This window comes from Aplosporella prunicola, assembly GCF_010093885.1.
Source record: "Aplosporella prunicola CBS 121167 unplaced genomic scaffold K452scaffold_20, whole genome shotgun sequence".
Lineage (NCBI taxonomy): Eukaryota > Fungi > Ascomycota > Dothideomycetes > Botryosphaeriales > Aplosporellaceae > Aplosporella > Aplosporella prunicola.
In genome coordinates, this window is record NW_022983548.1 from 339,533 (window position 1) to 359,429 (window position 19,897).

The 19,897-nt window shown below is 57.0% G+C and overlaps 10 protein-coding genes across 10 annotated transcripts; 5 read left to right on the forward strand and 5 right to left on the reverse strand.

Annotated features, from left to right (window-relative positions):
- Window positions 1-475: 475 nt before the first annotated feature.
- On the reverse strand, window positions 476-1,261 carry K452DRAFT_75416 (uncharacterized protein). The gene has a single exon (XM_033547102.1). The coding sequence runs from the start codon at window positions 1,095-1,097 to the stop codon at window positions 558-560; it is 540 nt and encodes a 179-aa protein (XP_033395048.1). The 5' UTR covers window positions 1,098-1,261; the 3' UTR covers window positions 476-557.
- On the reverse strand, window positions 1,134-1,634 carry K452DRAFT_289886 (uncharacterized protein). The gene has a single exon (XM_033540905.1). It carries the CDS (start codon window positions 1,622-1,624, stop codon window positions 1,409-1,411), a length of 216 nt encoding a protein of 71 aa, XP_033395049.1. The 5' UTR covers window positions 1,625-1,634; the 3' UTR covers window positions 1,134-1,408.
- Window positions 1,635-1,881: 247 nt separating this feature from the next.
- Window positions 1,882-3,443, forward strand: K452DRAFT_289887 (uncharacterized protein; the record flags this gene model as incomplete). The annotated part of the gene is made up of 3 exons (XM_033540906.1): window positions 1,882-1,994; window positions 2,129-2,384; window positions 2,434-3,443. The coding sequence occupies 3 exons, from the start codon at window positions 1,882-1,884 to the stop codon at window positions 3,106-3,108; spliced, it is 1,044 nt and encodes a 347-aa protein (XP_033395050.1). The 3' UTR covers window positions 3,109-3,443.
- Window positions 3,444-3,939: 496 nt separating this feature from the next.
- K452DRAFT_300393 (uncharacterized protein) lies at window positions 3,940-5,066 on the forward strand (the record flags this gene model as incomplete). The annotated part of the gene is made up of 2 exons (XM_033542329.1): window positions 3,940-4,166; window positions 4,577-5,066. The coding sequence occupies 2 exons, from the start codon at window positions 3,940-3,942 to the stop codon at window positions 5,064-5,066; spliced, it is 717 nt and encodes a 238-aa protein (XP_033395051.1).
- A 495-nt stretch (window positions 5,067-5,561) lies between these two features.
- K452DRAFT_310771 (uncharacterized protein) lies at window positions 5,562-7,540 on the forward strand (the record flags this gene model as incomplete). Its single annotated transcript, XM_033543363.1, has 2 exons — window positions 5,562-5,836; window positions 5,917-7,540. 2 exons carry the CDS (start codon window positions 5,562-5,564, stop codon window positions 7,538-7,540), a joined length of 1,899 nt encoding a protein of 632 aa, XP_033395052.1.
- A 286-nt stretch (window positions 7,541-7,826) lies between these two features.
- Window positions 7,827-8,603, reverse strand: K452DRAFT_232539 (uncharacterized protein; the record flags this gene model as incomplete). The annotated part of the gene is made up of 1 exon (XM_033537235.1): window positions 7,827-8,603. The coding sequence occupies one exon, from the start codon at window positions 8,601-8,603 to the stop codon at window positions 7,827-7,829; it is 777 nt and encodes a 258-aa protein (XP_033395053.1).
- A 260-nt stretch (window positions 8,604-8,863) lies between these two features.
- K452DRAFT_275544 (uncharacterized protein) lies at window positions 8,864-11,206 on the forward strand (the record flags this gene model as incomplete). The annotated part of the gene is made up of 1 exon (XM_033539238.1): window positions 8,864-11,206. Exon 1 carries the CDS (start codon window positions 9,110-9,112, stop codon window positions 11,204-11,206), a length of 2,097 nt encoding a protein of 698 aa, XP_033395054.1. The 5' UTR covers window positions 8,864-9,109.
- A 334-nt stretch (window positions 11,207-11,540) lies between these two features.
- K452DRAFT_232291 (uncharacterized protein) lies at window positions 11,541-12,497 on the forward strand (the record flags this gene model as incomplete). Its single annotated transcript, XM_033537224.1, has 2 exons — window positions 11,541-11,654; window positions 11,760-12,497. 2 exons carry the CDS (start codon window positions 11,541-11,543, stop codon window positions 12,495-12,497), a joined length of 852 nt encoding a protein of 283 aa, XP_033395055.1.
- Window positions 12,498-13,630: 1,133 nt separating this feature from the next.
- K452DRAFT_75484 (uncharacterized protein) lies at window positions 13,631-15,364 on the reverse strand. The gene is made up of 2 exons (XM_033547103.1): window positions 14,430-15,364; window positions 13,631-14,290 (listed from the first exon to the last, which is right to left on the reverse strand). The coding sequence occupies exons 1-2, from the start codon at window positions 15,224-15,226 to the stop codon at window positions 13,810-13,812; spliced, it is 1,278 nt and encodes a 425-aa protein (XP_033395056.1). The 5' UTR covers window positions 15,227-15,364; the 3' UTR covers window positions 13,631-13,809.
- Window positions 15,365-17,010: 1,646 nt separating this feature from the next.
- On the reverse strand, window positions 17,011-19,508 carry K452DRAFT_254647 (uncharacterized protein). The gene is made up of 2 exons (XM_033538330.1): window positions 18,933-19,508; window positions 17,011-18,874 (listed from the first exon to the last, which is right to left on the reverse strand). Exons 1-2 carry the CDS (start codon window positions 19,455-19,457, stop codon window positions 17,162-17,164), a joined length of 2,238 nt encoding a protein of 745 aa, XP_033395057.1. The 5' UTR covers window positions 19,458-19,508; the 3' UTR covers window positions 17,011-17,161.
- Between the last annotated feature and the right edge of the window lie 389 nt (window positions 19,509-19,897).

Consider the following 19,897-nt stretch of genomic DNA (forward strand, 5'->3'; position numbering starts at 1 on the left):
CATTTAATTACTTACTACAGATAGGAGAAAATCCAAGTGCGTCATCAGCACAGTATTTCAATCAATTTCTCTACGCACTCAGTCGGAAGAACAGAAACAGTTCACCCTCACCCAATTCTCTTATCGTCGAACAAGTACTTCATAGTGTGTTGTCTATGCCGAACTTGCCGCATTTCCACAGCGCTAATGTTGGGTATGCCGTTCCTGTGCCGAAGCGGCTGAGCCTAGCCCTGACAGCAAGACGGAAAGGCCATGGCTCGTGCTTGCGTTCGTGCAAGGTCCAGCCGTTGAAACAAAGGTGGGTTCGCGGAGAGCTTGTGCTTGGGTGGCCATTGTCTATCCGTGCCCTAGGGCCAGAACCACGCTTTGCGGGCGTCGGCTTTCATAGGTAGCAGCGGGGTATTTGAGTCTACAAGGCTTTGTTTGTCGTAGAGGTGGTAGGATGCTGAAAGCAATGCTGTTTCCCGGGACCTTGAGTGAATGCCACAGAGTGTTATACTAGATGACTGAAGTACTCGACCGAAGAGCTGAAAGTCAACTACTCCGCATTCTGTCGTTCATGCTTTGTCTTGGACGAGATGCTCGTTGTCGGTGCCGGTCGCACCAAACTCTCTAGTTGTGTTGCAGCGGATGATATAGCAATTCGACGCGGCTCGAGCTAGTCTACCCTCTGATTCTCGCATAAATTGTCTTACTGTAGTGCCGAAGGCAATGGCCATGGACCAATGGTTTAGGACGCACTGATATCTAAAGACATCATCAGTATCAACTCCATAAAAACTGGGGACCATTATGGAGTACAGTAGGAGTAGGAACAGAAACACGCTAAAAAATGTAGGTGCTAGGTAAGGCAAAGCATCCTGGTGCAGTCCAAAATACACTAAGTGATTGTAGACGCGAGGGATTCGGGATGACTCTGCAAACCGCGCTATGGCTTGTTGTTTAATGCTAGCTGGCACCACTTCTCGCCACCCGTGATAGTCTGTGTGGATAAAAAATTCGCACACTGCCACGATAAGGCTCCATGTGAAGGGGTAGATGATATCATATAGTGATGACGACGACACTTTTCTCTTGGTGGAGCTTTCCGCTTGCATGTGAGGCTTGCGAGAACTGTTTCGCGAAAGGGAGGGAAAAAAAAAAAAAAAAAAGGCGAGATCGGCGTCGACTGCTGCTTATCACAGATCTGAATGTGTTTGACATGAGGACCACCTACCGCCCGAAGGATTGTATCGCCCAGTGGCGCACCTAGCTGGTGGGGGCGTGTGAAGAAAAAAAAAAGGGTGGCAAACAACATTGAATCCTGAGACATGAATTGCGGGGGGGCGAGAGCGATGGAGGTTCCGATAGAGCATCGACCCGGAGATGATAGGGCGACCCGAGAGTCCGATGGCGGCTCAGGAACAGGTCAGAGACTGGAGTGTTCACGACGCCAAGTGTCCGGGGATCTCGGCAGTTGGGTATTGAAACAACCAATCACGGCAGGCAGATGGAGATCGGTTTGATTTTGGTGGCGCGGCTCGCAGGGAAAGACTGGAGGCGTGGGGACGTTGAGGGCGAGCGGTGAAGGGCTCATGTTTCTCGAAGAGATCGGCGTGCCAGCGGTCGCACCCACGACACCCATGCGCAGCGGGAAATTTGATGGGAAAAGCTGGGCAACCGGGGACACTGGCGGGCCCCAGTGTGATGGTGGGCTGACAGCTCATCGCCGCGTTCGCCAAAGTTGACCGGGCGGGGGGGACATCAGAGCATCTGTGGTGCGATTGTGTCGCGATGGCTGCGTAGGGCAGTGTGGGAAAGAAGGCGCACGGCCCGCAGTTTGCAGTCGCATCGCGCGCCGCTCTGCAAACTTGCCCAAAACCGCCTAGTGCCAGGGACTGCATGGGCTATGGAATCAAAGGTTCCGAGTGGCCCAAAAGTGGCCTGCCTTTTGGCGCAACCATCCAAAAGCCCGCTGTTGTCCTCCGTCCTTTTTCTCCTGCAGCCCCCGACGAGTCTCCTTCTCCCTCATCCAGTCCTCTCCTTCTTTGCTTGCTGCTGCTCCATTGAGCTCGTCGCTCGCCCGCCATGTAAGCCGCCTTCCTATTTCCCATCACCACGAGGACCCCTGGCTGACACCGCGCCGCAGGAACTCAACTGTCGCCTACCAGGCGGCCCAGCCCATCGACACCTACTGGGGCCAATTCGAGGAGATTTCCAAGTACAATGTCTCGCTCAACTACTTCGAGCGCCTCTGGGTGGCGTGGTATGCCTACATGAACAACGATGTCCTTGCCACCGGCATCATGTCCTTCGTTATGCACGAGGCCGTCTACTTCGGCCGCTCGCTGCCCTGGATCATAATCGACTGCATTCCGTACTTCAACAAGTATAAGATTCAGAACGTACGTTCCCGTCGCCACGCCTAAGCTGCTCCGTACTGACCCGCAACAGCAAAAAGTCCCCACCGCCAAGGAGCAATGGCAGTGCGCCCTGCTCGTCCTGCTGAGCCACTTCACCGTCGAGCTTCCCCAGATTTGGCTGTTCCACCCCATGGCTCAGTTCTTCGGCCTCGAGACCGGCGTCCCCTTCCCCTCGCCTCTCAAGATGGCCTACCAAATCGCCATTTTCTTCGTTCTGGAAGATACCTGGCATTACTGGACTCACCGCGCCATGCACGTCTTCCCGGCGTTGTATAAGCACATCCACAAGATCCACCACCACTACTCTGCTCCTTTCGGTCTTGCGGCCGAGTACGCCTCGCCCATTGAGGTCATGGTCCTCGGTCTCGGCACGGTCGGCTCTCCTATCCTGTGGTGCGCCATCACCAAGGACCTCCACATCCTTACCATGTACGTCTGGATCGTCGCGCGTCTCTTCCAGGCTATCGACGCCCACTCCGGCTACGAGTTCCCCTGGTCTCTGCACCACTTCCTGCCCTTCTGGGCTGGCGCTGACCACCACGACACCCACCACGAGCGCTTCATTGGCAACTACGCCTCCAGCTTCCGCTGGTGGGACTTCGTCCTTGACACCGAGTCCGGCCCTGAGGCTGCCAAGAGGAGGAGGGAGCGCAAGGCTGTCAAGCTTGCTGCCGAGAAGGAGAAGGCGGCCAAGAAGACGTCGTAAACGGCCGAATGTTCGGCGACTTCTATGATCGTTTGCGTAGCTGCATCACACGGGCATGATGTTTTGAAAACTAGTCTTCCTCCAGCAGAGCTTTCTGCAGGCTAGAGGCATTATCAAGCGCAAGAAATGCGACTTGTCTTGCCGAGGGAGGAAAGCTGGAAGCATGAAGCTGGCAACGATAGGGTTTGCCTATGGCCCTAGATGAGGTGCTCTTCCGTCATATTCGTTTCTTTTCTCCAAAAAAGACGACTGCGCTTTTAGCGTGGTATATTCTATAGTCCTTTAGTGTCTGACGGTGGCCTCCGGTCTTTATACCCTATTAATGCAAAAACTTCTTTGAATATTCCTTGTTTACAGATGGTCTTTTGGAGCATATCTACCTACGGCAAACCGTCAAAACTCAACCGACTAATGATTGATTCAAGTGGCTTGATATCAAACTTGGTCATGCAGCTTGGACATCTCCACGCCCTAGGAACATGATTTGGCGTCATTGTTCCTGCATTCGACTACCCAGCATCCTTGTACCTACAATCACAACTTGACATAAATGTCCGCCCGATACCGCTACAAAACCATTAAATCTACCGGATCTTGGGCTGCCCTCTTTGGTTGTTGATTGTTGGTTGGATACATAGGTGGGCCTTACGATAGGCAGGCACGTGGTGTGTCTACCTCGCCCGTTCAGGCAAGAACTACGCCATAACATCCACTAGCTTCGTGCAGATACGGCAATCGATATAATAGGCACTTTCCACTTTCACCACGACCAAAGCTTAAACTCTTCTCGACTGCCAGTTCTTCTCCACACATCTTCCACCCAACACATCTATGGACCCGGAACAGAAAGGGGATCTTTTTGACTTGGTCTACAGCCCTTTATCGTATGAACAAGGCCTTGCCATAATCGACGAATTCTATCCCACCGAGCCCGCTTCCAAGTCAGACAAGGTTTCACCCGGCGAGTCACTGCTTGACCAACCCCAACAGCCGATCTTGGTTCCAAGATTCAACGACCTGCCGATTCATCCTGCGGAGACTGTACCGGAGCCGATCAAGTGAGCACTGATTTCCAAGGACCATCAGCACTATTGCCAAGACTACTGGTGAAGATGAGCGTTATTCCAGACAACGAAGGCCTCAGCCAGCTCGGGGAGTCTTCACAAAGCGTTAGTGATGTACGGGTTCATCACAATGATTCTCAACTCAAAAAGAGATCGATCGCTGCCGTTAGTCATGACGAGCATGGTCCATCCCCAGAGCTCCGCGCTTTGGCGGCATCCAGTCTTGAATTGCCAATTCGGAGTCGTGGTACCAAAAGACATGGTTCTAACACCTACGCCGAGGCTTCAACTTCACATCTTAAAAAATCAAGGACTATACCTTCGTCAGTCAGATCACAGTCTCCTATGGGGTCAGCCAATCCAGCGTCCGTACCACGACGGATATCATACCCTATTTCCGAAAGCATTGATGATGACACGGTCAATTCTCGCGGCCAGCGCAGCGATATCCAAGACAATGGCCAGTACCAGGAGGACAGCGGACACAAAGGCGCTGCCACCTCTAGCTCACTGCCAAATATCAGCCTGCGTGTGGTGGTATTAACAAGTCTGATAAGTGCAATTCATTTCTTTCAGAGGTCCAAGCACCACTGGAAAGAGATGGAACGCATTGTTCTTTCGTTTGAAACCAAACTCGCCGAAATGGCCGCAGAAGAGGCAAACATGCCTTCCATCGAAGACGGAAGCCCTTCAACCAAAACTATCAAATCGGTGCTCAAAACACTACAGAACGAACCCAACTGTTGGCGGGAAGCGCATGAAAAGTCCAAACAGGATATCATGGAAAACATCACCCACCTATTCCAGTATAACTTGTGTTGGGATCTCGATGAGAAGGCCCTGATCATCTTCTACACCGCCAAGAAAATGCGTGAGAAGAAGTTTGATGACTGAGTTTGAGAAAGCACATGAGGTTGTGGATGATGGATGCAGGAGCGCATTGCCGTTCGAGTTGCGTAGGCGGGCGTCGACACGGGTTGCTGAGAGACGCATTGCTGTAAGAGCATCACTTTAGGGCCTGAGGGTCTGCTTCGTATCAATGGATTCGTTTTGATTAATACACCACATTTGACGTGAATGGACTCGCATCCAAAATGTGCATGTGCGTCTCCAGCATACAGTTATGAAGACGGATGTACTGCAGCAAGTGACGAGTATATGATGCCTTGAACCCCAACATCATAGAGTAGATGATGTAGAGTTTGCCTTCCAACAAGGTGTTGTAGTCAATTCGTATGAGCAGCCAGTACTAAAGCGGCCTAGTGCGTCTTCGGAAGCGAAGCCTAGTCGACGACGACAACGACCATTTCATACCTATCAACGACGCGCCGAGTTTGGGAAAAAAATGGATTCCGGTTCATAAACAGTCCCGATTACCTGAAGTCCAACATGGGGATCCCACGGCTCCTGCACAACCTGGAGCCGTATGCCACGCCCGTCGTGCTTGGCGCACCCGCGAAGCCAGCGCAGCAAGCAAAAGAGCAAGGGAAACCGGCCAAACGCGTCGTCATCGACGGCCCCGGGCTGGCATACCATGCCTACCACCGCGCCGTGGGCCGGCGGCAGCGCGCGCGCAACGCCCTGGAAGCCATGCCGCCGTACGCCGAAGTGTGCGACGTAGCGCTCGAGTTTGTCGACGCGCTGGAAGCCGCCGGGCTTGAGATGTAGGTGAGCGGCAGCAGCAGATGGCCGAGCAAGGGGAAAAGGGCTGACCATTGCCTGTTGTTGGTTGTTGTTGTTGCAGAGCGGCCATCTTCTTCGACGGGCTCCTCCCCGCCGCGAAGCGCGACACGCGCCTCAAGCGCCTCGACGCCTACCTCAAGCAGCTGATTGAGTTTCACGGCTCGCACAGCGCGGGCTCGGCCGTCGCGCCGCAGCGCGTGAGCGCCGAGGACGACATCTTCGCCGCGCGCCCGCTGTCGGTGAAGATGCGCGCGCTGCCCGCGCTGCCATTCCTGGTGCCCGCCGTCATCGAGCGCCTGCAGCGCAGCCGGCATGGCAGCGTCACGCGCGTCGTCGCGGCCGAGGCCGACGCCTTCTGCGCCGCGGCGGTCAAGCGCGATGGCGGCTGGCTGCTCACGTCCGACTCGGACCTGCTGGTGCATGATCTGGGGCCGGCGGGCGCCGTCGTCCTGTTCCGCGACATCAACCGCATCCTCTTGCCGGGCCGCGCGCAGCTCAAGGCCGTCGAGTACTGCCCCGCGCGGATTGCGCAGACGCTGGGCCTGCCGACGCTGGCGCCGCTGGCGTTTGCGCTGCTGCAGGACCCGTTCCGCTCGGTGAAGGAGTGCGTGCGTGTGGCCAAGGGGCTCGATGCCGCGAATCCGTTTTACCAGAAGTTTCTGGAGGAATACGTCGCCCTGGACACGCTTGTTGCAGAGGCTCCTCCCCAACCCGCGACCGCTCTCCCCTCCCTCCTCGGCTCCCTCGACCCCCGCATCTCCGAATACATCCACCAAGCGCTGCCCTCGCTCTCCCCCTCCCCAACCGACTGCAACATCTACCTCCCCTTCCTGATCGACGACCCCACGCGCGCCTCAGCCTGGCGCCCCGCCTCCCCCCTCCGCCACCTCGCCTACTCGCTCCTCGCCCACCTAACCCCCCACCCCGAACCACAAACCATCCGGGAATTCGAGCGCCGCGGCCCGCGCGTCGCGAGCGCAGACGTCGAGCTCCTTGAGCCGGCAGAGGCGGCAGAGGCGTGCAGGGCGTTGGTGGCGGCGCTTGCGCGCGGCAGCGACAACGACGACGGCGATGGCGGCAGAGGACAGGCGACGCGCTGCCTGCCGCGCTGGCGCGCCATCGCTGCGTTTTGGCTCGCTGATGCACTGGCTGCGGGCGGCGAGCGCGTGCCCTCGCGCGAGGAGCTGGCGGCGGTGGCGGCGCCACTGCAACGCGGCGTGGGTGCCGGTGCGGGCGGCTGGGCCAGCGTGCATCGCCGTGCGCAGTGGGAGGGGGTGGCGTATTCGCTGAGGATGCTGAGGCAGTGCGTTGGTGTTGTTTTGGCTGTTGCGGGCGATGGTGGTGTTGGGGGCGGGAAGGAGGAGGAGGAGATATGGTCGGGTGTTAGGGCAGTGCAGGAGGCGCTGGCGGGGCTGCCGGGCGTGGTGGACATGTGGGACGCTGGTGGGGAGGGAGAGGAGGAGGAGCAGCAGCAGCAGCAGAAGGAGCTGGTGAGGGCGTTTCCGAGCGCGGTGCACGAAGCCGCGGAGGCAGAGGCGGCGGCTTTCACGGCGGCGGAGGCGAAGCGCAGGAGGAAGAAGAGGAAGCGCGGGGGTGGTGGTGGTGGTGATGCTTCTTCTGCGGCAACGAGGCAGCAGAAGGCGGCGCCGTCGAATAACATGTACAGCCTGCTCGGCGAGAGCTGAGGCGCGAGCTACTACAAAGAGAGGAAGAAAGAAAGAAAGGGAAAGGGAAAATGAAGAAGGAACAAAAGAAAAAGGGACGAAGAAATACAACAATGGTAGGCCCAAACGGTAGTAAAAGTCCTAGGAGAGTCCTGACCAATCAATCCCATCCCGACCCCGGACAAGCAAAACCAAAGAAAAGAGACGATCAAGTCAAACTCCGTGCTCTCAACCAGCCCAATCTGTATGGAATCAAACAACCCAACCAACCCCGTTTTTGCCCTCTTCTCCTCTCCTCGCTTCCCGCCTAGACATCCTCGTGGAATATGCTGCGCCGCTCCGACGGGCTATTATGCAAGCTGCTGGCATCGCCGCCCTGCTGGCGCCGTTGTTGCTGGTTGCGGCCGGCCTCGACATCGACGACCGGGCGGGGACTCACGCCGCGCATGCTGATGTTGCTGTGCTCGGCGTCGTCGCCAAAGGGGTCATGTTGCTGGTGACCGAGGTAGCCCTGCTGCGACTGGTACTGCGTGTTGTTGTTGTTGTTGTTGTTGTTGCTGCTGCTGTGCTGGGGCGCGCGGCCCATTTCCTCGTCATACCGGTCGTCGAGTTCGCGCTGACTGTACTGCTGCCTCCCGCGGTCTGCGCCGGGCTCGTGCAGGCCGAGCTCCTGCTCCTCGTAGTAGCCACCGGGGCCGTACATGTCGGCCTCGTTGCCGACGCGCGCATCCCACGCCTCGTCGGGGTCGAGGGTGCCGGCGCGCGCTCTGCCTCTGGCGCTACCCATGCCGCCGCCAAGGCCGCTGTTGGTCTCGTACCCTGCGGCTGATGTGTACTTGCGGTTCTTGAAGGCGCGCACCTTGTCGCTGAACCAGCCGCCGATGCCGCCCGACGAGGACCCCGCGCCCGCCCCGTACCCGCCTGCGCCGCCCGAGCTGCCGCGCCCGCGCGCGAAGGGGTTCAGTGGTGGCGGGGGGAGACCGAGGCGCCGGGCGCGTAGGCGCGACCAGATTATCCAGGTGACGGTGCCGGTGAGGAGGAGGATTATGATGATGGCGAAGAAGATGCCGACGCCGGAGGCCATGGTGGTGGTTGGCGGTTGGTGTTGGTGTTGGTGTTGTTGTTGGTGTCGTCGGCAGTAGTGGTGGTGGTGGTGTTGGAGGAGAAGGAGTCGTCGTCCGAGGGAGGAGGAAGAGTGGTTGTTGGTAAGAAGTGGTGGTGGTGGCTGTGATTGTCAGGCTGCGGTGTTGGGCGCATCTGTCAAGAGTGTGTGGCAGGTTGTCAGCTCCGGGAGATCATCAAAGGTTGTGAAACCGGGAGAGAGAAGCGATGATGTAGTGCGCACGGCCGCTTTCATGCGTTAATTGCTCTATCTTTATTTCTCTCCTCCCTCTCTTCTCCGAACAACGCCCAGGGCTACCTAACTAATGCAACACATTTCCGACCCTTCGTCATCGCGCATCTGCCTGCATCTCGCCCGGAAAAACCGCCCTGTCGATCAATGCGGGGGACTCCATCTCCTCTGTCTGTCTTTACCCCGAGCATCCCAGTCTGACTATATAACCATGTAGCTGTTCACTGCTCGACTCCATGGCTCGTCTCCGAGGATGGCCTTCGCTGGCCATTTCTCTCCTGCTAACCCTTTCGCATGCAACCATCGACCGCAAGAGCATAGTCCGGCGCTTCAACCCCCGCCGCAACTCCACCCGCCATGACACGCCCATGCAGCTCGGCAACGGCAACTTTGCCTTTGGCGCTGACATCACCGGCCTCCAGTCTGTCCTACCATGGAACATCCTCTCCTCGTGGTGCTGGCACAACTCGTCGCTACCCACCACCCCCGGCCAGACGTCCCCCCAGGACTTTACCGGCCAGGACTGGTGGACCCATGGCCGCCTGGTCAACTACAACCAGCCAAACCCGGCCGAAGCTGACATCTCGCAGTGGCTTATCAGTAATCCGCACCGTGTGAATCTGGCGCGCGTAGGGCTTGTGCTCGATGGACAGATCATCCAGGAGTCAGACGTCAAGACGCCCTCGCAGGAGCTGGATCTGTACAGCGGAACGCTACGTTCGGTGTTTTGTTTGCGTGGAAACAAGGTCGCCGTGGAGACAGTCGCTGACCCGGCGCTGGATGCGGTAGGCGTCCAAGTGCAATCTGAGTTACTAAGAAACGGCACCTTGTCAGTCTTCTTCGACTACCCCTATGCCACCGATGACAACAAGTTCGAGACGTATGTAGGCCTGTGGAATGCGACCAGCAACCACACGAGTACCTTGAACGCCGGCGACGGCCACGCAGTTATAGAACACGCCATGGATGCGACGACTTACTACACCGGAGTAACATGGAAAGGCAAAGCTTCCGCGTCAGGTCCCGCGTCGAAATCTCATCGCTATTCTCTGCGCCCTCAGGGGAACGAGACGTTTAGCTTTGCGGTGGCCTTTTCGCCAGAAGAGGATCCTCCCAGAACCAGCCATGATGCTATCAAAACAGCATCCACTGAGTACTGGCACTCGTACTGGGAGGCTGGAGCTTTCATCGACCTGACGAGCGTGCCAGGCCCAGAAGCGGCTGAACTCCAGCGTCGGACAATCCTCTCTCAGTATCTCCTCGCGGTCAATGGAGCAGGCAAGGACCCGCCTCAGGAATCTGGCCTGGCGAACAACGGCTGGTACGGCAAATTCCATCTGGAGATGATCTTCTGGCATCTTGCTCACTGGGGTGTTTGGAACAAATGGGATCTGTTCGACCGCAGCATGGACGTTTATAAGAGGTTTTTGCCCAGTTCTCTTGAGCGCGCCGCGGCCCAAGGTTACTCTGGAGCTCGCTGGGGAAAGATGAGTGATCCGAGCGGTCGCTCCGCCCCGGGTGGTATCAATTCGCTTTTGATCTGGCAACAGCCGCACCCTCTGTATTTTGCAGAGTTGGAGTACCGGGCGTTTCCAACAAACTCGACGCTCACCAAATGGAACGATGTGGTTACAGCCACGGCCGATTTCATGAGCACCTATGCCTTCCACAACGCCACGACAGGCGTCTATGACCTGGGACCTCCGCTCTACCCCGTCAGTGAAAACACTAACCCCAACGCCACCATCAACCCCACATTCGAGCTCACCTACTGGCGCCTCGGCCTCAGCATCGCCGCCCAATGGCAGCAACGCCAAGGCAAGCCAGTCCCGGAGCCATGGACCCAAGTCGGCGTGAACCTAGCCCCCCTTCCCATCGAGAACGACACGTACGTCCTCTACGAAGGCGTGCCCGACATGTGGACGGACCCAGAGTTGACGAGCGACCACCCCGCCCTCGTCGGCATTGCAGGCTGGCTGCCCCCACCCGCCGACCTCAATGCCACAGTCTTTGCGCAGACGCTGCGCCGCGTCATCGAGACGTGGGATTTTGACGCGTCGTACGGGTGGGATTTCCCGTTGCTGGCGCTGACGGCGGCGCGGACGGGTGATTCGGCGGGCGCGGTGAGTTGGCTGCTGCATGAAAGGTTTGGGTTTGATGATGTGGGCATGCCGTTGGGTGGGAGCAGGGTCGCGACGCCGTATTTTCCGGCGAGTGGGGGGTTGTTGCTTGCGGTGGGCATGTTGGCGGGGGGATGGGAGGGTGAGAAGGGGCCGAAGTGGCCGGTGGGGTGGGAGGAGGCGAGGGCGGAGGGGTTTGGGAGTGTGTTGTGATGTGGCGAGATAGGGAAAGACTCGAATAGTCTATATGGAACACTCCTTGTCTGGATATAAGTAAGGAATATATACATACAAACACCTTGACTGGATTTCGTTTCCATTCGGTAGACGCATCGTTATCTCGTCAGGCGGTGTGAATCTCGCTTGATGGCGACGGACGTCGTGAAAGACATGGCCGAATGCACAGGGCTGGGCCGATGCGGCGGGCGGAGCGGGATGGCGGACGGAGGGCGGAGGGCGGAGGGCGGAGGGTGGATCCCGAGGGCCAAGGTCAAAACCGCTTGGCCCGTGTCATACATGTCATGCACCACCACCATCAAGCACAACCATGTCGACCACCGAAGACGAAATGCGCGTCGACCCCGCCCGAGCCCAAGAGCTCATTGAGAACATTGGCAATGTGACGGCGCGCATAGTGCACGCCAACAAGTCGGGCAAAGACGTGCGTGCTGCTTCTTTCTTTCACTCTCACTCTCACTCACTCTGCCCTCCCCGCACTTCTCTTACCTATACCACAACCCACTAACCCCCTCCGCCCGCCCCACAGGTCCGCCTCATCGCCGTCTCCAAGCTCAAGCCCGCCACCGACATCCTCGCGCTGCACACGGCGCCAGCCCCGCACACGACGACGCACTTCGGCGAGAACTACTTCCAGGAGCTATCGGCCAAAGCCGCAGCCCTGCCGCGCACCATCAAATGGCACTTCATCGGGGCATTGCAGACGAACAAGTGCCGGCCGCTGGCCGAGGCGGTTCCGAACCTGTGGAGCGTGAGCAGCGTCGACACGGCCAAGAAGGCGGACCAGCTGGAGAAGGGGCGGAAGACGCTCGTCGAGGAGCTTAACAAGAAGAACGACAAGGAACAGCTGGAGCCGCTGCGCATCCTCGTGCAGGTCAACACGTCGGGCGAGGCCTCCAAGAGCGGCACCCCGCCGGGCGAAACGGCGGCGCTGTGCGCGCACGTGCGCGACCGCTGCCCGCACCTGCGCCTCGCGGGCCTGATGACCATTGGCGCCATCGCGCGCTCGCACGCGCTGACGCCCGAGACGGAGAATGCGGACTTTGTCGAGCTGCGGCGGGTGCGGGACGAGGTTGCCGCGGAGCTGGGCTTGCCCGCCGACGACCTCTGCCTTAGTATGGGCATGAGTGCCGACTTTGAGGGCGCGGTCAGGCAGGGCTCCGATGAGGTGAGGGTCGGCACGGGGATTTTTGGGCAGAGGGCCGCGAGGGGGAGCAGGATTCCGGAGGGAGCGGAGGAGGGAAAGGATGATGCGGGGAAGAGCTAAAAGAGATGATTCTGAGGGAGTGAAGACGAGGAGTTAAAAAAGCGGCGTTTGGGAGTCCAACGGCTGGCTGGCTGGGTTTGTTTGTTTGTCTGTCCATTCATCCTCCATCCTTCCATCCACCCACCCATCTCTCCGTCTGGCAAGACAAACAACGGACGCATACACATACACACCACACACGGCCGAACACATACATAAACGCCAACTCACCATCCACTCCGGCTATACATACATACTCCACCTCCATCACCACCACATTCCTCGCTCCCGCCTACCACACCCGCAAACAAACACACACACAAACGCCACCAGCCGCACACGCACGCACAGGAAGCAAGATGCACGCAGGCATAGGTGCCTAATCCAACCCAATCCAGCGCCCGCCTATCCGCTCCCTCTACTTACCTCGCCTCCGCCCCTTTTGGCTTCAACCGCAAGCACAACCGCAACCAAGCAAAAAGAAAAGAAAGAAAACAAAACAAAACAAAAGAAGAGCCTTCACTACCAACCATACCAGCTGAAGACGCCTTCTCTGGATTGTAGCCATGTCATGCATACTAGACACGCTAAAAGAGGGCGTGAAGAGGTGGTGGTTTGTATGTACGATGATATAAAAAAAAGGAATATGTATTTAAAATTTTAAGGATGTTTTTGAAGGTATGTGGGTTGAGGTGTGAGAATGCGAAAAGTATTCCAAGAAGGTATGGGAGTACGAAGCTACGAGGGTACGAAAGTGTTTCAAGGGGTACAGAGGTGCTAATGTGAAAGGGTGTAAAAGTAAGTCATACCTATACTGATGCAGTAGCACGTGGGTGGACAACCTATCCGAGGCCAAACCTGAAAGACAGCCAGCAATGCATCCCACCGTCTTTTTCTCCGACAACACTCACTCGTCACCAAGTCAGCCACTACTTCACTCACGACATCACACCACAATGGTTCACTAGCAAACATAAACTTGAAAGACAGCCCCAGACCTCAACCATGCGTACGCAAGTACATGTGGCAGAGCCAGAGGAAATTAGCAACTAGTATGATGATTCCTCCTCCTATGCTTGGGGTATACGGTAATTATAGACACCCTTTGATATCGACCAGAAACGGAAAAAAGAAACAAAGAAGAAGAGGAAAAAAGCCAGTGGAAATTACCCTACGCGATGCAGCCGCGTGACAATTGGTATCGGAAACTTTGTGCAAATGCTCGAACGAGGAGGAGGAGAGGAAAAACAATAAAAAAAACGCTAGCAGAGAGAGGGATGACAGAGAGACGGGAGAGCCTCGCTGCCGCCAAGAACCAACCACCCAACCGTTACTATGCCGCGGGCGCTGGGGAAGCAGGAGCAGGCACGGGCGGGTCCTCCGAGTTCCACCTGGTTGTGTCGGCAAACTCCTCGAGCTTGATGCCCTTGCCGCCGTACGGCTCCGGGACACCGTCGCCCAGCTGGCTAGCGAGCTGGTTGCCTGAGCTGAGGACCGTGAACTTGCGCACCGTCTCCTTGGACAGGAAGGCCTTGATGGCCGTGAACATCCAGCCCATGAGTGCGGGCACGTTGACGAAGAGCTTGCGCGACAACGTCTCCGGGTAGTAGTTGGAGAACATCTTGATGGTCTCCTTGGTCGCGACCTTGACGTGCGGGTCCTGGCGCAGGAACGAGATGCTGAGGTAGTCGTGCACCTGGATGCCCTGGTACGGGTCGACGCCCTTGCCGTAGTCGGGGATGGGTGTGGTGGCCTCGTTGAGCTTCAGCTTGGCGATGCCCATCTCCATGATGGCGACGCGCCACTTGGTGAAACTGGCAAGACGGTTAGCAACGCAGGGCTCTTGAAAAAGTTCTGGAGCATTGTCCAACACCAATGCCTCGTAACTGTGGAGACAGCTACTCGGTCCATCGATGTGGACATTGCGCTCGTTTGTGGAAGGGGAAAACTTACGCATCCAAATCTCCAAAGGTAGCCTTGTTGTCCTTGACCGCGCCATAGATGTTGAAGGTGACGACGTCCTTCTTGTTGGGGCTGCCAGGCACATCCTCAACCTCAATCACGTAGCCCAAGCCGCCAAAGCGCTTCTTGTCAAACGTCTGGTTGACGAGGTCGAGCGGGTTCATCTGCTTGCGCCACTTGAGCGTGTTGACGAGCTGCTCCTTCGCCTTGGGCAGGTCGTTGGCGTTGGCGCGCAGGAACTTTTGCAATATCAACTTGGTGTGGAAGGTGGGGTTCGCGCCATCAAGTGTAATGCCGTAGACCTCGTTGGCGCCGTCGGCCTTGGTGATTAGCTCGGGCAGATCTTTGCACATCTTCGCAAGGGGGTGATCGTCGCTGAGTTCGGGCCAGACGGGGCCGTTCGACGCGGCAGTGGCGTTGTCGGCCGGCTGCTGCTGCTGCTCGGTCGGGGTGGCCGTCTCGGTCGCGATTGCGCTGTCAACGGGCGCGGCAACTGCCTCTGGAGGAGCAGGCGCGGCACCGTCAACAACAGCATCAGTAGCAGCGTCAGTGGCAGCAGCTTCCTCGGGCTTCTTCTTGGCGTCTACAGCAGCTTCGCCGTTGGTAGCGGGCACAGCAGCTGCGGCCGCATCTTGGACAGGGGCAGGAGCAGGCTCGGTGGCCGGAGCGGTGGTGGTTGCTGTAGGAGCTTCGCCGTTGGGCTCAGCAATGGTGGTGGTCTTTTCGTCAACCTCGTCGACAGCCGACTGAGCTGGAGCAGCGACGTGTTCTTCCGGATGAGAGGCCATTGTGTGTGATTTGATTCCGAGGTGGAGAGAGCTGGGGTGAGAGGAGAAAGACGGGAAGCAAGAGGGTGGAAGGATAGTATATCAAATGATGACTGACTCGCGTAGCTCCCGCGTCAGGAGGGTCTGATTGGCGCTATTCCCCCTCGAGGCCTTAGCGCCTAGCGGGGATGGCGTCCCAAGTTCGCGCCCACATCCACATCTCACCTCCGTACACTGCCACCAAGACCATCGCGCCCTAGCACTTGGTCGTCCGCTCCGTAATCGGCGGCAGTGCGTATGTTTGCGGAGCTCGTATGCTCTGGAGGGCAACTGGCGCGCACTTCGCCCCGGCGAATAGCCAAAAGAAGGGGTCGTCCAGTGCAATTTCCGGGCTTCCTCCGTCCTATAAAACCCTATTGGAGGCAGGAGAGATCGCGTCTTGAATCTATGTTGCTATCAATAGCTCTCGCCCGGCTGATCGTGGCCTTGATGTTGCTCGTATCCATCTGCCTACACACGAACTCCAGAGCGGCCAATATTTTTTTGGGGGGAGCTGAGCATTTCTCTCTCTCCGTCCGTACGGCGTCCAACACGGGCACTAACAGCCCACGTAGCTACTCCCAACCTCCATCGACTCCGTCCAAGCACAGCCCCAGACCAGACGCGCCGGATGTACATGTACGCGTCTCCAACCCCATATCCCGTACCAGTCCGCCGGCACCGCAACGCGCGGCAAGCAAGCCCATAGGCACACGCCGCAAAGCATACTCCTACATGCGTTTACGTACATAATGTAGCCTCCCGTCTCCCCAATCCCAACAGACCAGCCACGGTCAGTAAGGAAAAATGCAATCCTACGCCCCTCCCCATCTCGATCTCCACGACCATCCATCCATTGATTCATTCACCCTTACTCCCGATTTCTTCCCCGGATATCGTCCACCGAGCTCCGACTGCTCGCGTCGACGCGCCATCCGCACCCCACCTACTTCGCCCTAGCAGCAGTAGTTAAGATATTATTGTACCTTAACTAGCAGTTGGGTGGATAGGTCCTGACCGGTGGCTCCGCGGGCCCGTCCGGCCCCGTGTCCGCGCGTCGCCCCTCCTCCCCCGACCGATCTCTTATCGCGGCCCGCAACGCGTCACGCCAGCGCCGCGCGTCGACGGGGTAGCCTGTGCCATGGCCACCAACTAAGTAGGCCTCGAAGCGCTTACTACAGCTATCGGACCATGCATTCTACTGCGCTACGCTACCCAGCGTAGCCATGACAGAGTGGTGGTGAAGCTGTGAGGACTGTCGTACGTGTGTATGTGTGGGGATGGTTACTTGGGCCATCGTCGCCGAGAATGCTCTAATAGTTCGATGGTTTTGTGTGTTGTATTACTATAAATACTTCGTGAAAATCTTAAATCTTTTACTTTTACACCATCTTGCAGCTAGCCATTAAGCAACATATAGCCATGCAGATTCATACCCAAGTGAACATATTTAGGCTACCTTATGAGTTTCTTCACCAACTTCATAAAGATACAGTTGTACGAGCGTGCCCTTCAACTGCATTTTGAGATATGTCGCTATAAATCTAAGCGACTGGATTATATTCTATCTCTACAGAGAACATACTCCGTGGAAGCGAAATTGGATAAAGATGCCTAACTATATCTATTTCGTAGTACTTCGAAGAACTAATAAAGCCCAAATTCGTAGCTAAAAACAACATCTGTTAATACAAGGGATAGTTATATCGACTGCACGAAATGTCGTTCAACCAAGGCAGCAATCAAAACGAAGTCGAACCTTCATTACACATACATAGAGCAGGCGCAGCTTCGCAGCCCGCTCGTGAGGATGGAGTAGATAATAAACAGAAGACGTCACAGGGACGCCGTATCATATGGACATAAGCCTGCCTTTTCCCACCCAACGCCAACGAACTCCGCAGTTCAAACCCATCATCACCACAACCTATTCTCTTTTGGCCGCTCTTCCCCGTTTGTCTCCCGGCCCCTATGCCCCTCAGGCCTGCGCTCGCGCCCGCTCTGTCGTCCGCGCGCCTGTACGCGCCCCTGTCCGCGCCCCATCCGGGAGGACGCCCGTCTACCTTTTATCTCGCGCTCCTGCCCGCGTCCCATCTCACGCCTTTGCCCGTGCCCCCGCGTACCTCTCTGCTCGCGCTTTTGGCTGTAGCCGAGATCGTCTCTTTTGCGCAGCAACTTTCCGTATTTCTTCTTGAACTCATACGACGCCAAGTCAGGGTCAATCCACTGGGCCTGGTTGAGCTGCTTCGTCAGCATAATCTTGCGCTCCATGAACTGACCCTGCAAATCCGCTGGGATGGCGCCCTTAAGCAGCAACTGGTCGCAGCAGGCTTGCATATGGCGTAGGGCATCAATAGCATTTCTGCGAGCGGGGATCAGCTCTTTCATCTCCTCCTTATCCCTCCTCGTCTCGGGCCGCTTGAATGTCAGCAGCCGCCGCAAGTCGTGGGCAGAGGACGTCGTGCGGTTGAGCATGTACAGGATGTCGCGCGGATTCTTGAGGTGTGCAGCCAGGCCCGCGAACATGGCCACGGTGCCGCCGTCCATCTCGCGCAGCGAGTTCTCCATCAGGTCCATGAGCTCGCACGCGTGTTTGAAGATGTTCGGGTTGTTCTTATCGCGCACGCATGTCGACATGGCGATGCGGAACGTTTTTGACATTACGAACTTCTTGTTCTCTACCATCACGCGTACAAACTCTACCGCTTCTGCGCTCGAGCGTGACTGTCGTAGAATGCGTAGAAACATGTGCAGGTTATCGTGGTCCGGTTCGAGTTTGTAGCCTTCCGGGCCTGTGAACAGCTTGAAGTAATCCAACGCGGCCTTTTTGGCCGCCATTTTCAGACAGGCTGCCAGAATGAGAGAGAACGTATTGTGTCCAGGTCTGGCATATACTACCGTGTATTTGCTTCTCCTTTTCCTGCCCATCACCTCACGTTCAACGGGGTCGAATTCTCCGCCGGGTCGCCACTTGTCGTCCGGGTCGATTGGCTGTAGATCCGCGTCTTTAAAGTCCTTGGGTGTAAACGGAAGCGCTTGCTGGCTGAAGTCAACTTCCCCACGTGGCTCATCGCTACCTAGGCGGGGAGTGAGACGCGGGATATCCATCGTCTGCTGCACCAGCGATAAAACGTCGTCCCAGTCTCTGGGCCGCTCACCCAAGAGGAGCAACCTCCCCATGGTGCAAGTAAGGCCCTCGTCGATCATGAGGTCGCCGTTCCGCCATCGTGAGACGATGTTTTCCCAGAGTCTCCGTCCGTCGATTATGGCATCGTTTCGTCTGCGCGCAAGCTCCTCCCAATTAAGTCCAACAGGCGCGTCCATCGCATTGTACCTGATCGCGTTGAGGATCGTACTATAGGTGAGAGTATCCGGCGCACCTCTTCCGGATTCTGGTAGCTTTGCCACAACACCCCATAGAGCGTCCATGTTGTTGGCCCTTGCGCAGGCTCGCAGTACCGCATTCGTGTGTATGGTTGTCGGCTCAACTTGGGAGTTGGGTGCGGACATAGAATGGTATACCGAGAGGGCGTTGCCGACGACATCTTTGTCATGGTGCGCATTGTCGCCAAGGCCTCGTAGAACTATGGTATAAGTGTACGAGTCCGGCCGTTGGCCGCGCTTCTTCATCTACAGTGGCGTTTGCGTTAGCAGGTGGCGCCCAAGTTGTGGACGTGATCTTACGCACATCGTTGTATATCTTCATTGCCTCCGGAACACGGTGAAGTGACATTATGTGGTTAATGACATGATTCCAGCTAACGACGCAGTTCATGTATTTGCTCGCAAACCTCACCACGGCTATCGTGCGCGAGACATCGTCAAATCGCAGCCTAGTATTCACAAAGTCGGCGAGCTTGAGCGGGTCGTTGTTTATCCGCTTGAGGAGCTTCACATTGAAAGCGGTCTCGTCTGGATCTAGCTCCCTATTTTTCAGGTTGCGGTGGAGGTTTCCCACAAGGACCTTTTTCCGCTCAGCCGCCTTCTGCGAGTATTCGTAGGGAACATAGGAGCGATCTGCTTCGCTCAAGGCGTCGACGGCTAGTTCGGCGGTGGCATAGCTGCGGCAGGGCGGTGATAGCGCGGCGAGACGCTGGCCGTTAATGGGACGGCGAGTGGCGAGGCGAGCGAGGGCGTTGGCGGGCGAGGTGAGCGGAGGTCTTTGGGTAACGGCGCGCAGAGAATGCCCAAGGCACAAACGACACGAGAGCATTTGTGGAAAGAAGAGGAAAGGGGGTCTCTGTGGGGGGTCGTGATGCGGGCGGCGACACGCATGGAAAGTCGCGGGAACTTTTTTCAGCCTCAAGAGGGTCGAGCCGCGGCAATCAAGGCCATCACGTGCACGCGCGTTGGCGCGCGATAACTAATTGGAAGCTAACAAAGAGAATAACAAAGAGAAAAATGTCTTGCATTTCCCAAGAGCCTTGTCTCCATCCGCCTTAACCTCGAACCGTTAGACACCATCCAGCCCACCGCAGCGGGTTGCGGCGAAGCTACGGTAAAGAGGAAGGGGAGGGGTGGGCTGGCTGTTGATCTGCCGCTACGGCAAGCCCGCCGCCAGCTCGTTGGGAACGAGACGGACAAGGCCACGAACCGCTAGTTTGTTAGTAGCAGCAAGCGTCGGAATCCCAGCTAGCACGCCCGCAGCATCGC

Coding starts and splice junctions, on each gene's coding strand:
- K452DRAFT_254647 (XM_033538330.1), bottom strand. CDS start 19,457: ATGCTCTCGTGTCGTTTGTGCCTTGGGCATTCTCTGCGCGCCGTTACC. Junction 18,875..18,932: donor CAATGAAGATATACAACGAT/GTGCGTAAGATC, acceptor ACGCCACTGTAG/ATGAAGAAGCGCGGCCAACG.
- K452DRAFT_75484 (XM_033547103.1), bottom strand. CDS start 15,226: ATGGCCTCTCATCCGGAAGAACACGTCGCTGCTCCAGCTCAGTCGGCT. Junction 14,291..14,429: donor ACCTTTGGAGATTTGGATGC/GTAAGTTTTCCC, acceptor CCGTCTTGCCAG/TTTCACCAAGTGGCGCGTCG.
- K452DRAFT_75416 (XM_033547102.1), bottom strand. CDS start 1,097: ATGCAAGCGGAAAGCTCCACCAAGAGAAAAGTGTCGTCGTCATCACTA.
- K452DRAFT_289886 (XM_033540905.1), bottom strand. CDS start 1,624: ATGGGTGTCGTGGGTGCGACCGCTGGCACGCCGATCTCTTCGAGAAAC.